General features: G+C 42.8%; 1 protein-coding gene across 2 annotated transcripts; it reads left to right on the top strand.

The window, feature by feature from the left end:
- The first annotated feature begins 6,490 nt into the window (after window positions 1-6,490).
- On the top strand, window positions 6,491-15,096 carry nrsn1l (neurensin 1-like). Of its 2 annotated transcripts, none has more exons than XM_007249417.4 (3): window positions 6,491-6,596; window positions 10,175-10,378; window positions 11,052-15,096. In XM_007249417.4, the coding sequence occupies exons 2-3, from the start codon at window positions 10,184-10,186 to the stop codon at window positions 11,466-11,468; spliced, it is 612 nt and encodes a 203-aa protein (XP_007249479.1). In that variant the 5' UTR covers window positions 6,491-6,596; window positions 10,175-10,183; the 3' UTR covers window positions 11,469-15,096. The 2 variants fall into 2 exon arrangements, with proteins under 2 accessions (XP_007249479.1, XP_022538890.1); XM_022683169.2 differs by lacking the exon at window positions 6,491-6,596 and adding an exon at window positions 6,603-6,685.
- The last annotated feature ends 867 nt before the right edge of the window (window positions 15,097-15,963 follow it).

The raw sequence follows: 15,963 nt of genomic DNA, 5'->3' as shown, positions 1-15,963 counted from the left end.
ATGTGGTTTGAAAAAACATGTAATCCAAAAGTAAGTAAGTAAAGTAAGCATTATTTAATATTTAGTATTAAATTACATTGTAAACAGATCATAAATAATCAGTGTCAGAGTACATTTTTGAAAGTAACCACCCCAACCTTGTACTTAATCCACTTGTTTACTTTTTTACTAATTCACTCCCTTCCTTACTTAGGGTGTATTTACACCTGAAAGCCCAGACCAAATGTGTTTATTATACTGTAAACATCTGTTTTGGTTAGTTTTGGTTTAACAGTTTGCAGTTTACCGACTGTACCATAGACTGTGTATTGCTGGACAGAGCATCGTCTCTCAAAAGTGAAGCCACCACAGGTTGGGCGCCCCCTGCTGTTCGGTTTCAGAAAGCTGTGTAACCCCCACCCATCCCCATAGGGTTCAATGGCAAAACAGACAACTTTCAATTACGTTTTTTCCAATATACTGTAATTCTACCTCCATTATTTAAATGCAACAGCTAGTGTAACCTCTGCTTATAATGTCATTTTTTTATATCCCCACAGAATTCGTTTTTTTTAAACGTTATTCAGCTCTATTCAAAAAGGTGTGGTTATTGTAAAAAGGCTGGGTTACACCTAGCCGGGGTGGGACCAGCCTGTGTGAGCTCTGTGAAGGCAGCCCTCAGAGGTGGGGTTATTTAAATATAGGGTACGGACTGGGGATGGACCCCCCAGACCTACAGGTAATAGTGGGCGGCCCATGCAGTTGAGGCACATGCGCCTCTCGTAAGAGGAGCGAGACACCCGTATGCGAGACGGCAGGTGCCTCTATTGCGGGACAGCGGGGCAACATCGCACCGACTGTCCACAGTTGGCGTTGAAACGCCAGCATCCGTTAGGGGGTGAGGAACCCCTAATGGACCGACCCGGGTTCCCTAGGACTACAGGGGTTTTCCTCAACGCCACTCTGGCATGTGGGGACTCTGAGGTCCGCCTGCCCGCCTTCCTGGATTCAGGAGCGGCGGGTAACTTCCTGGACGCAGCCACAGCCAGGAAGCTAGCCTTGCCGCTGGTCCGTCTGAGGGAGCCCCTGCCTATAGAGGCGATTGACGAGCGGTCCCTGGAGCCAGGGATGGTGTCACATCAAACACGTCCCCTCACACTGCGAGTCGGGTCGACTTGCAGCTGGTTCTGGGATTCCCCTGGCTCCAGAGGCATAACCCCCATGTCGACTGGCTGTCCCGGTCAGTGTTGGCATGGGGGCCCGCCTGTCGGACCTCCTGCCTCCAGCCTTCCCGAGCCCCCAGAGGCACAAACCTCGATCCTGAGGCTGCTGACCTTTCCCGAGTGCCCACCGACTACCATGACCTCGGGGAGGTGTTCAGCAAAAAGAAGGCCCAGATACTGCCCCCCCACCGCCCCTGTGACATGGCCATCGACCTTCTCCCTGGAACTAGTCCCCCCAGGGGAAGGTTATTCTCCCTGTCAGGCCCCGAGCACCGGGCGATGGAAGAGTATATTCAGGAGGCTCTGGCCCTGGGTTTCATTCGACCCTCTTCCTCCCCGGCCGGCGCCGGCTTTGTCTTTGTAGGGAAGAAGGATGGGGGTTTGAGGCCCTGTATAGACTACAGAGGCCTCAACAAAATAATGGTTAAAAACCGTTACCCCCTACCCCTCATGTCGTCCGCCTTCGAGGCACTGCAGCAGGCCACCATCTTCACTAAGTTGGACCTGCGCAGTGCCTATAATCTAGTCAGGATCAAGGCGGGCGACGAATGGACCCCCTCATCACCCCCTCTGGGCACTATGAGTACCTAGTTATGCCCTTCGGGTTGATGAACGCCCCCGCTGTCTTCCAGGGGTATATTAATGAGGTGCTCCGGGAGGCGTTGGACAGGTACGTGTTCGTTTACCTAGACGACATACTCGTGTATAGTCGTTCGGTAAATGAACACGTCACCCATGTCCGACGTGTGCTTCAGCTACTCCTAGAGAACCACCTCTACGTCAAACTGGAGAAGTCTGAGTTCCATGTGCAGACAGTGTCCTTCTTGGGATTCGTGGTGTCCCATAACACCCTGCACATGGACCCCACCAAGGTCAAGGCAGTCGAGAGCTGGCCCCAACCCACCTCAGTATGCCTGGTCCAGCGCTTCCTGGGCTTTGCTAATTTTTTCCGGCGGTTCGTCCGGAACTTTAGCACTGTGGCCGTCCCACTGACCGCCCTGAACAGGAAGACCTCAGGGCAGTTCACCTGGACCACAGAAGCCCAGGAGGCATTTGATGCAATCAAGAACCTGCTGACCAGGCCGCCAGTTCTCCGACTGCCTGACCCTGGACTCCCATTTGTCGTGGAGGTGGATGCCTCTGAAGTAGGCGTGGGTGCGGCTTGTCCCAGCGGGCGGGGCTGGATGGCCGACTGCACCCATGTGCCTACTATTCCCACCGTCTGACCCCTGCTGAGCAGAGGTATGACGTGGGAGATAAGGAGCTCCTGGCGGTGAAGCTCGCCCTAGAAGAGTGGAGGCACTGGCTTGAGGGGGCCGAACACCCCTTTCTGGTCTGGACAGACCACAAAAACCTGGCCTACATCCAACAGGCCAGGCGCCTAAATCCACGCCAGGCCAGATGGGGGTTGTTTTTTACCCGGTTTGATTTCGCCTTGTCATACCGCCCTGGGTCCAAGAACATCAAACCGGACGCCCTCTCTCGCCAGTGGGAACCCCTTCCTCTCCTAAGCGAGCCCTCCACCGTTTTACCTCCAGCCAGGTAGCCCCTTCGGTGGGGACCCTTGGACGCCATCAGACGGGCCCAAGAGACAGATCCCGGTCCGGGGAATGGCCTACCAGGCCAGGATTACGTACCTCCCTCCCTCAGGAAAAGGGTACTCACCTGGGGACACTCCTCACCTCAGGTCGCACATCCAGGGGTCACACGCACGCTCGAGTTCCTGCGGCGCCAGTTTTGGTTGCCCCGCATGGAAAAAGACGTGCGTGCCCACGTGGCCGCCTGTGTAACATGCGCGCAGGATAAGGACCCCAGAACCAGGCCCACGGGTCTACTGCACCCTCTAGCAGTCCCCTCACATCCCTGGTCACACCTGTCCATGGACTTTATCACGGGGTTGCCCCCATCTCGGGGCAACACCGTGATACTAGTCATTGTGGACAGGTTTTCCAAGGCTGGTCGCTTTGTGTCCCTGCCCAAGCTACCAACCGCGCAGGGGACTGCAGAGGTGCTGCTGACATCGTGTCAGACCGTGGGGTGCAGTTCACCAGCCGGTTCTGGGGGGCCTTTTGCCGCTTACTGGGGGCTGAGGTCAGTCTGTCCTCGGGGTTCCACCCCCAGTCCAACGGACAGACAGAGAGGGTCAACCAGGATCTGGAACGGACCCTCCGCTGTCTGGCGTTGGCGGCCCCGTCTACCTGGTCAGACCAACTGAGGTGGGTGGTGTATGCCCATAATACGCTCTGGCACTCGTCCTTAGGGATGTCACCCTTCGAGTGCCAGTTCGGTTATGCTCCGCCTGCCTTCCCCGGCCAGGAGACGGTAACGGGGGTGCCTTCAGCCGACCAGACGGTTAACCGTTGTCGCCGGGCATGGAGAAGGGCTCGGGCCGCCCTTTTGTCTGCCCGGGCGATGCAGAAGCGTCACGCAGACAAGAGGCGGAGGCCTGCGCCCTCCTATCGGGTCGGACAACGGGTCTGGCTCTCGGCCAAGGACATCCCACTGCGGGGCAGCCCACGCAAGCTGGCTCCACGGTACCTGGGACCCTTCAAGGTAGTGCGCCGGATCAATCCGGTGTCCTACCGCGTGTGGCTGTGTAGAGCTGTGAGCTCCACCGCTCTCCTCTGTTCTCTGAGTCTTTGTTTGTTTGTGTGTGTGTGTGTGTGTGTTGCAGCCCGCGATTCACGCGGTGTGCTCACCTTTTCTCTCCCCTCGCTGTTCCTCTCCTCTCTGGTGGAGCAGTGTTTAATCCATAAGAACCCCAGTTCACTTCTTTGTTTAGTTTGGAAGCTCTTTTGTTTTCACCTCGTTTTATAAGAGGTAGCCGCACTTCCTAGGCGATCTTAATTTACGTTTTCTCCTCCTCTCTCTCACTCACGCTCGGCGCGAGGTTTGTTTTCCACCGTTTTTTTTCCTCCACCCGTTTTCGTTGCTCCACCCCTTTCGGCGGAGCCTTATAAGGCGATTAAAGCGGCCGCGTCCCAATCCGCTCGCTGGTTCAGCGGTTAGAGCATTGGGCTGCGGCCGCGACAGCCTGGGTTCTATCCCCGTGTGGAGCGGGGTTTAATAAGGACTTACATATATATATATATATATATATATATATATATATAAATACACACATAATATTATTATATAATATTATATATCCTATTAATATATATATTAACAATTATATATTATTATTATCATTATTATTATTATTATTATTATTATTTCCCTTTTTTCTTGAGTTTACCTGCTTTGAGATCTACTGTTCTGCCACTGGGTTCTACAACTCTCTGGGCTGGAGTGCCACCTATCTGTAGCACTCCAACCCATTACATTTACACCTACCATTTTGATTTGATTTGGACCAAACTGAAAAGTCTGAAAGTCCAGACCAAACAAAGCAGGTGTAAAATCACCCTCAGTCACCCAATCCTTCCCTTCCTCACTAGTTCATTTCCTCACATTCGCTCACTGACTCCTTCTTGATCCTTTGATCCTGCCCCATGCTGAGCTTCAGATGTACAACCAATTACGCTAGACTATTTTTTGGCATGGTTTCACTGTGTACAACATATAAGAACATTTTGCCTTTATTTCAGGTTATCTTAATCGGTTTCCTTCCAGATGGCAGAAGGAGGAGATGAAGGAAGCAGTAAACGCATTTTCTTTATTATGTACTGGATTGGCATGAAAGAGAACACATGTGATCTTTTTATCCATCCATCCATCCATCCATTCAACTAGCTTCTTATCTGCTTCTTTTTGGTCAGAATCGTGGTGGGTCTGGAGCCAATCTGAAATCGTTGAGCACAAGAATGGAATACCACCTGCATATGCCATTTCATTTAGGATTTTAATAAGCAATGAAATTAAATGCAGAGCAAAGGAACTGCTTTGAAGATTAAAGAACCTCCACATCAGGAATTCTCAGTCCTGGTCCTGGAGATCTACTACTCTGAAAATTCCAATACAACACATCTCTCTTCATTATCTAGATCATATATGAAAGATTACAGTTTAAGTTAAACTTTAACTGAGTGCTGATTGGTAGATCTCTATGAATGGGCACCCCTGCTGTATGTTGTCTAGTAACATGTCTTGATATTATACAGTATTTACATTATATGCAGGTTGTTTAGACCTCTAAAAGGTACTCTCTTTTTGGGACATGGTCCTTTAAGGAGTCCTTGGCAGGGAGGTCCAATTTTATTTGTCATTAGCAGGTGTGGTTCAATATGCCATTCATACAAGTAAAAAACACCTGATACTTTTTATTAATCAACTGGTCTTTTGGTTTTTGGTTGCTTTTTTTGCTTAGAAAATTAAAATATGCCCTACATTCAGCCATTTTCAGATGCCAGCCTTTGGATTTGCACAAACACTCATTTGAGGAATATTCTTTTTTAGAGTTTTTTCCATTTTTATGCTTCATTTAGCAATTGGGAATTACTTTCTGTGAGATGGAATACAGAAAAAAAGCATTTTTTTTTGTTCAGGGTCGTTCATTTTAATTTTAAATATTTAGTTGTTTTTGTAACATAAACGTCACATGTATGTATTCTGACTTTTGATCAGTGTATTTTGTTGAAACACAGTACTCAATATGTGTACCAAATAAAGAAATTATATAACTTAGATGTGGTACGTACTAGATTTTAAAAAAGAAAAAAAGTATCATAAGCACAAATTTCCCACAAATAAATACAATTTAACAATAACTTGTTATGCTATTTACCCCAGAATGATTACTAACCTACTGACCTAGGAAACAACAGCACTGGCTGATGGGATGCTTTGTTACTTACAGGTGAGTTAAATACATGAATACAGTAGACTGAACAGGCCTGGGGGAAGTGGGAGAGCTGAACAGTTGTATGTAGTTATTAATTAAGAGTGTATAGTTATATATATGATGTCTGGGACAATGGGATAAATATATATATATATATATATATATATATATATATATATATATATATATATATATATATATATATATATATATGACAGTAGAATCAAGGAATCAATAATTAGATGAGAATCAGATGAGAATGAATTATTATATATATAACAGAGATATATATATCAGTCGTTGATTGAGGGTTGTGGATTAGCTCTGCTATGCTCAGTGTTTGAGTGGCTGTAACAACATGTACAACATGAATGACAGACAATATAATAAAAACTCTTCAGCAGCTTTCGTCATCACGTTCATTGCTCATCAGCGTCATTATCATCGTCTACGTCAAGCTAGTTTTTTTTCCCCAACAGCAAAAACAAATTGAGGTAAACAAATAGATGCGTGCGTCGCTGCGCATGCGCGGGGCTGTGCGCGCGCGCTCGAGAGGAGCGATGGGACGCGCGTGGTGAAGAAGCGGTGAGGATCCCTCTCTGCAGTCTGGGGTATTACTCTGCTTTTCCTCATTAACTCCGCCGCCGCCACAGCCGCAGCCTGTTGATTTTACTGCCGGGAAGAGAGAGGGGGAAAGGGGGTAGGTAGAGGAGGGATGATGGAATGAGCTGAAGGAGGTAGGAGTGGAGGGAGGACAGGACAGAGAGGAACTGCTGGAGATTCGGGGTTGTTTATGTATGACTGATCAAATCAGTGTATTTATAGGACTGAATGTATATATGTACGTGGGTAGCTAGTCTGACGCTGTGTATGTGTGTGTTTGTGCTGTTAGTAGGTCGTGTTGTCATTGCTACGCTACAGTCTGACGTTTTCCTGCTGGAACACTTTCATAAGTGTGGGTCTATGTGTAGGTCATGCAGCACTGACATTTCAGCACCATGGACAGTGACTGTAAACAAACCCACTACAGCATAGAGCACATATCACACTATATAATATAAGCAGAACAGACACATGCAATGTTTTCTTTTGATAGCTGGGTCTGTGAATTGTTATTCACAGACCCAAGCTTTAGCGGTGTTGCGAGATGAGACTTAAAGATGACATAGAAGAGATTTGAGGTGGGTATGTTATATCAAAATAATTACAATCATTTAGATCCAAATCAAAAACGCTAGCTACCTCTAATAATCTGTTCGCAATATAAAGAGGACCATTTACTAGGGATGCACCAATGTGGGAATTCTCGGTTGATGCCGATATCACAGACCACACATCTGCCGATGCTGATGCCGATATACATACAGCTCTGGAAAAAATTAAGAGACCACTTTATTTTCTAAATATTTTTTTTCTGATTTTGCTATTTATAGGTATATGTTTGAGTAAAATTAAATTTTTTGTGTTATTCTAACTACAGACAACATTTCTCCCAAATTCCAAAAAAAAATATTGTAATTTAGAGCATTTATTGCAAAAAATGGAGAAAAAAAGATGCCAAGCTTTCAGACCTCAAATAATGCAAAGAAAAAAAGTTCATATTCATAAAGTTTTAAGAGCTCAGAAATCAATATTTGGTGGAATAACCCTTGTTTTTAATCACAGTTTTCATACACCTTGGCATGTTCTCCTCCACCAGTCATCATTGTGCATCCCTACCATTTACAGCTCCTAAAGATACAAATGAGACACACAAACTGTTACACACAGATGACTGTATTTGTGTGGTTAAAATGTGAGTTTGGTCATTTACTTTTATTTTAGGGGGCTAGACATGCCTGCTTGCAATGTTAAATTGCCCTGGGCATCATGTACTGTAAAAACCCACCAGAGCTTCACAGATGACTAGTATCGAAACATATCGTGGCAGTTATGCTCTTATTTTTGGCATATTTTGAATCTGATAGTTGCCTTTACATGTTGACATATTTCATGGTTGATGAACCAATTTAAATGCTCCAAAATAAATATAATAATATTGTTATGTAGAGTTTTTTTTTTCATTTCTAAAACTGTGCATCATGCTGAGATATCTGATTAGCAGAAAACAGCATTCATTGAAGCTTCGTTGGGGAAGTGGTTTGGTAGAGTGTCTGAACCCTTGTTTGTCGGGGGACATAAAAAAATAAACACAATCGCTGAGCAGGTCTTTGCATTTGAGGTGTATTAAATTCAGAAGTCATTACTGCAGAATAGCAAAGCCCAGGGACCCATTTAGCACTGCGTAGTGTAATATGTTCCAATATGTTTTTAACACCTCATTAAACAAACTGTTAATAATCTGTTAATGAATGGAAACAGGTGTGTTAGGAAAACAAAGAACGCCAGGTGGACAGGGAGTGAGACGCATTGCTGTAGATGGCCAGAGAAAAAGAGAGACAGAGAGAGAGAAAGAGAGGGAATGAAAGAGAGAAAGAGAAAGGGAGAATGAGAGAGCGGGGTGGTTGTTTATGCTCTGTGTGAGACAGAGTGACTCATCTGTGGGCGGTCAGTCACCTTTAAAACAGTAACAACTACAACAGGCGCATCCTGTTCACTCTGACATTCAAATAGAGAAAAAAATAAGAAAATATACAGAAATCAAGCGATGGAGAAAAATATGGGAGGTAGCAAAGCATTAGTCTGATAATGCTTATGAAAAAATGCATTTAAGATTAATTATTACACAGGTCCTGTTACTTTATAATGACTCTGTCCATTATATCAGCTCCACTAACCATAGAGGTGCACAACTTCCTCTCAGACAGATCTGGATAGTATTTAGTGCAACAATCTATATAGCAAACAAAAACAATTATTAAAAAAAAAAAACTATTAAAGCTTCACAGTAAATAGCTAAACAAATACAAAATAGACTGCTTTGAAGACAAAATCCTGCTATTATTAGAATGTGTTTTTTTCTATCGCTTCAAAAATGATCAAACTTGGCAACACACTAGCAAACATCTGAGACACCTTATCAACCATCTGAAATACCATAGCAGCTGGCATGTCAATGAACTAGCAGCAACACCCTAGTAGAAACACCTGAATCGCTTTCACCTAGCAACACCATAGCAATCTCTTAACGACGCCATAGCAAAAATCTTGAGCAACACCATAGCAGCCACTGCACAACCTGATAGCGACCATCTGGTATAGCATATTAGCCACCTAAAAAAAGTGTAATCCTATTGACTACATACAGTGACATACCTGGTCAACTGCAATCAAGCTTTACTGATAACTGGAAATGAGTCTTTCACATCTCTGCAGAGGAATTTTGGACAACTCTTTTTTTTTGCGGAATTGTTTAATTGCAGCGTTAGCTCTTTTCCCGTTCAGAGGTGTGTATATTGGACTGTAGCCTGAGTGGGAAGCTACACGGGATGAATTGCTAGCTAATTTCACCCTGGCTTACCAAAACACTCAGTTTTCCTCAGTGTAGCGCTGACGGGCGGCATTAGCAGCTAATCGCTAGCAGTTAGCGGCTAATGCTAATGCTCCAGCCTTTAGTGCTGGAGAAATTCGGAAATCAAAGCTTACTGTAAATAAACAGAAGCTCTTTACTCACTCAAATAAACAGTTGTCAGGAGATAACTCTTTGTAGATTAACATCCAGTGCTCGTTTGACTTGTCTGACTCGTGTGACTTGTCTAAAATGTGTTTTTTTTTATTAGAGTTTTGTTTACCTAATTTAGCTCTGCTTTACAGATCTGCTGATTTAGAAGGAAAACATGGTGACACCCCCGATCCTGACTAGTGTCGCATAATGCAACTTATAATACAGTGTGCCTTATGTATAAAAATAGACCAGAAAACAGACATTTATTAATAGTGCTCCTTATAATCCAGTGTGCCTTGTAGTGCAAAAATATTGTAGATTGTGAGTGGACACAGTGTTTAAAAACTCCAGCAGCACTGCTGTGTCTGATTCACTCCTACTAAAACAGCTCATTCAGCAAGACTGAAGGTCTTGGCGCCATGAACCAATATGACAAGAAGACTAATGACCAGAATATAACTTACTTCAACTACAGTATATGTATTGTTTAATGAATGATCAACAACTTGTCAGTATTTATGCTGGCTTTGTAATGCCCACTGTACAATTTAATATGTTGTAATGTATGTGTATGTGTTTTTTTAGGTGTAAAAGATGGCCTCTTGCCCGGAGGTCAGTGGGTCAGAGCGTGCAGCTCGCTTTAAAAGGATGGCGGGTTCTGGATGTCATGGTTTTGGAGTTCGCTCCTACCTGCATCATTTCTATGAGTGCACGGCCTCCATGTGGGAGCAGGAGGATGCTGAGAGTCGGAGTGCATCACCACAGTGGTGGAGCTCAGGCCTCTGCAAGGTGTGGACCCTATACTGGTGCTAAAAACGAAAATGTGTCGCAAAAATGATGATAGAAATACATTAACACATAACCAACCACATGGGATGTCACAGCAACCACTTGGCAATAATATCAATAGTTTCAAAAATATTCCACTGCGACAACATAAATGGTAAATTGTTGTTAAATATGAACAGTTTCAAACAATAAGTAGAAGCTAAAAAAAAAATGTGAACGTGTGTAAAAAAAACAGTAATTATAACATCAGTAACAATTAATATCAATGCATCACAATTATTAATGTAACATAAACATAATGTACAAACAGATGTACTGCATACCTGCAAACCTACGTACCTTTTAACCTTCATATGAAAATAGCTAAACAAAGACAAATACAGGACAAAATATTGATATTAAATAATGGAATTTTTTATTGTTTAAAAAATGACGATATTATTGCGTATGATAGGATATGGCATACTCTTGGCAACTTCCAAGATCCATTACAGCAAATTGTCCAGGCCCTGAAGCAGCAAAGCATCCCCAGGCCATCACACCATGTTTTATGTTTTCTATATTTCTAAGAATACAAAATAAGAATGTGCAGAATGTGAGATGTCACGGAAACAGGACGAGAAACTATGAATACACTAATTTATGAACTACATACACATTCCCTCTATTTCAGGTTTCTCTGGCATTCGGAGCAGTGGTCTTAGCTGTGGGGTTGGTGGTCCTGACTGTGGGCTTTGCCATCCCCTCCCGTATCGAGGCCTTCGGAGAGGGGGAGCTGCTGTTTGTGGACCGGCAGGCCGTTCAGTATAACCAGGGGCTGCATATGTGCGTGCAGGCCGGCACAGGCATGCTGAGTCTGGGGGGGCTGCTGATGGCTGCCGGCCTTCTGGTGTCTGCCTTCTCCAAACCAGTGGGCAGGGAAGGTGAGCGCAGCCCTCAGACCGCCGGGAGAGAGCGGAAAGGGGTCCGTGGAGCCCAAAGAGAGCCATCGAACACCAGCCTTGTCACTAAAGCACCGAGTCCAGCGGCAGGAGACGGAGCTGTGCCAGTCAGTCTTTCTAAAGTGGAGAACGTCCAGCCTACCCTGTGAATATCCTAAACAAGCTCATCCATCTAAAGACCTGGATACACCAAGCCTGTTTTTCTCTTCCCTTCTTAAATGTTTTATCTATAGAAGAACCCAAACTATTTCAGTAGGTGGCCTGAGATACAGTCTAGCCAGATGCTGACCTCACAAATGCATAGTTTGGCTGAATGCAATCAAATCTGGGCAGCAGATGTTCCAGCTTGTGTTGTAAATCTTTAACAAGAAGAGTAGAAGTTGTTACTGCTGCAAAGGGGGAACAAACCTTATTATTAAACGTATTAAAATGCTAGACTAATCTCAAGGGCTTATTAAGAACACCTCCCAAAACCACATGGTAGGTTAATTGGCTATGCTACGTTGCTCCACACTCCACAAAAAATGTGCTACATACTAGGGCTGCACGATATATCGTTTAAGCATCGTCATCGCAATGTGTGCATGTGCAAAAGTCACAGCACAGGACGTGTGATGTCACCTAAGACAACTAAATCAAACACGTCATGTTGCATTGTTTTGATTCTTGACACAAGAAGTAGATACACAGCACTGTGCCTGTGTCTGTGTGAGGGATAGGCTCCTGCTGCCTGCGCAAGAAGTGTGAGGGGAGAGGGAGAGTGCGAGGGAAGGGGGGCAGGAGTAAACATGAAGTAGCTGCATGGCCTCCATCCACATGGTTGGGCACGTGGTTGTAAATGCACATGTCGAAAGCCCTGCAGCTCAGTCCAGCACAGTTTTGCCCAGATATTTCCAGTTACAGCTGATTTCATTCTTTTAATCCCAGACAAACACTCTTATTTAATCGGCCATTTAAATGCCCGATTAAAGAGCCAATTACTGTTGTTTTTCTGTTTTCCTCGGGTTTTGAGTGCTCAGCGCCGATTCAGCTCTTGATTGGTCCGGACGCAAGACAGTGCGTGGGTTGGGGTGGGGCTGGTGACATCAAAAAAAAAAAAAATTCCAATATCGTGCAGCCTTACTACATACTGTAAATACTTTAAGTGATGCAGTTGAAGAAATATTTTTGAAAATGAATGAAATCAAATCAAATCAACCAATTTCACCCTCTTTGTCCCTGTCTTGGTGCTTCAACAGCAAAGGCTTGATCATCCTTCTGGTTTAGTGAACCCAAGAACGTAGAACAACCCGCAGCAACTGAGTTAAAGACATCCTCATTGGAAATATGACCCTGATTTTACTCACTACTACTACCATTGTGATGCTGGCTGGCACAGGCATCTGTTGGCTGATGTACCAGAGCTGGGGCCAATAAAAACCCAAAAATCAGTGTCTCAGAAAATTTTTACATTATAGAAGACTGTACTTTTGGCAATATGGACAGTGTGCTAAGTCCTGCTGGAAAATGAAATCCACATCTCCATAAAAGTTGTTAGTAGTGGAAAGTATAAAGTGATGCAAGATTTCGGATAGTGTGGAGAGTCAAGTCATGTACCAATTGGTCTTATATAATATTATAATTTTCTGAGACACTGATTTTTGGGTTTTCATTGGCTGTAAGCCATAATCGTCAACAATAAAAGAAAAAAAAACATTTAAAATAGATCATTCTATGTGTAATACATCTATCTAATATATGAGTTTCACATTTTGAACTAAATTACTGAAATAAAGTAACTTTTCAGTAATTTTAAAATTTTACCAATTGTAAACAAATTTGGGCTTTTATTAAATAGTAGTAATAATACAAGTTATAACAATACACTTTACTGCTGCCTTTATGAGAAGAACAAATAGAGATGGCAGGATAATAAACGCGTATTATTACAGCTTTTCTTTTTTTGTCGTCCCTGTACATTTATTAAAACATTGCTTTGGTGTATCCAGGCCTTTCCAGGAAGTGAGAAAATGTCCATACTTTTGAGAAAGAAATTACAGATTATTTTATTATGGTTTATTATGTGCCAGTTTTGTGTTACTGACTTTTTTATTGATTTGTATTCATAAGTAAGTCATACCGTTCATATTTATTGCATTGTTTATTTTTAAAGATAAAATCAGATATTGCTATTCTAACACACTTATAAAACTTGTAAGGCTGTGACTGAAATGGATTCCACTCCCTCATTAGTATTGCACTTCACAGGGAGAGACTATTTAATTCCCTATTAGCTGTAGAAATGTAAGTAAATGAAATGAAACTGAAACTCTTTCATCATTAACCTCCATCAGCACCAGTCACATTATCTGACACATGAGTGGCTGAGCTGTGTTTAAAGCTCTGTACACACACAAACTGAATTCTGACTGAAAGTTAGTAAAAGTATTGTGCTGTTCATTAAATAATATTTAGAATTTATTATTTACATAAGGCAATATAAGCCCTCTCCAAATAAGCCTAACTACAAATATTCTATTGAATAGCAGGACTAATATATTCTAATATATTCATTCTAAAAACAGAGTGGTCTGGTGGGTTCATTAGTTATAACTGATCTCTACATTTTGCACTATACAATACTAAGGTCATCCAAACTATGGAAAAAAAAATAAAACGTATGAAATTATGTAGTAACCATAAAAGTGTTGAACAAACCAAAATATGTTTTATATTTTAGATATTTTAGAAGTACGTACCTCTTGCTTAGATGACAGCTTTGCACATCTTGGAATGAGTTATGAAACTGATGAAACTGGCTCTTATCAGAACTGCCAAAGGAATAGAAGAGCAAGAGTTACCACTGTTGCACAGAAAAAAAATTAACAATGCTTCTCAGAGTATTTTGGTTTGTTTAACACTTTTAAGTTTCTACATGATTATTTACGTATTCCTTCATAGTCTGAATGACTTAATTTTTCATTTACAATGTAGGAAAAAAATTATAAATAAATAAAATCAACAGAACAACCCTTAATTTCACGCAGGAATCCATTTATTTACATTTCCATGCATCAAAAGTTCTCAGTCTCTAAATCCCCAAATTCACACAACTTACTGACTCTAAAAAATATGGTACTATCAGAATTAATGTGTTAAAGTTGTTCAGTTTGTGCTTAACTTCAGGTTCTAACTTTAGAGGCTTTTCATATTGTGATTCTTGGTGAGAAACAAATTTTTCTGATAAAGAAAAAGGAAAGTTTATAGGACCTCAAAATCATGATAGAATTCCACTTTACTATTTGGTTAAAAGGCTGACAAACTCAAAAATACCATAAAACACAACTAAGGACCCATTTCAGTCACAGTTCAGTTCACATGCTGAAGAGGTTTGGCTTACATGCGTCCTTTCTTTTGTGGTTACCTGGCAACCTCTTGATCATGTAATTCACCTTATTGAGCAGGAACAAAATGGTGATGAGTGCTGGCAGCACTAACACCTCTTATTCACAGCAGTCGTGAAGAAGAAGAAGGAGGAAGCACATAATGCTGTTAATCTGCAAAGGCACTCCAGAGCAATGTACCTTGATTACTCCACTTAAGTCATTTCTTTTCATTATGTTAACTCGAATTTTCCTCATTTCCTTGTTATCTTTCGCTCTGCTGTTTCTTGGTCACTTGTGTATTCAAGCTTTTCTCTTTTTTTTTTCGTTTCGTTCGATTGGAAGAACTAAGGCTAAGGATTTTGAAGGCTCCTGTCCAACCAAACGTGCTCAATAAATTCTAAGCATACTCAAACTGCGGTGCCCGCTGGTCTCTTCACGTCCTCTGATATCTATCGTTCATGCGTGCTGTGATAATATCAGTGGTGCTGGCTCTGATTTTTAACCGGGGGAAGCGTCGGCCCTCTGATTGGCTGGTGGTCTATCGGCGGGTCATCTCGTATCTGAGGGGCTGTAAACAGATTGAGGGAAGGCAGCGATGACTCATCCCGCCCTGTCTCCTCCCCCAGCCGAGCAGTGAGTCATCCCCTCTGATATACACCATTCACAGGCCTCAGTATAGCAGCGCTAATAATCCATTACCCAGCATTACAGAACATGCAGTGCTGCGGTCGCTCTGGATGCACTCACTGCTCTGCTCTTATAAGAATTAGTGTGGAACAACATCATCAGGGCTGTCATTTATTGCCTGTTGATCTACATATACTTCGCAAATTCATATGATTTTGTCATGCAAAAACCTTACATTGAATTTTATGGGAGAAGCGAAAGATCTTTTTCAATATCAGTGGAAAAGTAAAAGAGTTCAGGTAACACTTGATTTTCAATCAAGCAATCAACCTTTATTTTCACTAATTAAAACATTGAGGATGACCCTCATTTACAAAGCTGCCGAGCATTTACAGCATCAAAGAGATTGAAAACATTTAATAAGAAATTAGAAATAATATTTAATATGTATGAATAAAATATACAGGGATTGGACAATGAAACTGAAACACCTGGTTTTAGACCACAATAATATTTTCCTGATGGACAGTTCTGGTGGAAACAGGAGAGTTAAGGTGCACATTGAATTCTGCCGTGATTTGGGAAGCCGTGGTTTTATGTTTTTTGGATACAATCTGGGTTAGCACCCCAACATCCCTTTCAAACAGCTTCC

The sequence above is a fragment of the Astyanax mexicanus genome, chromosome 3, assembly GCF_023375975.1.
Source record: "Astyanax mexicanus isolate ESR-SI-001 chromosome 3, AstMex3_surface, whole genome shotgun sequence".
NCBI classification, from domain to species: domain Eukaryota; kingdom Metazoa; phylum Chordata; class Actinopteri; order Characiformes; family Acestrorhamphidae; genus Astyanax; species Astyanax mexicanus.
Note: the sequence above shows the minus strand (reverse complement) of the source record. Positions and strands in the feature narration are given on the sequence as shown.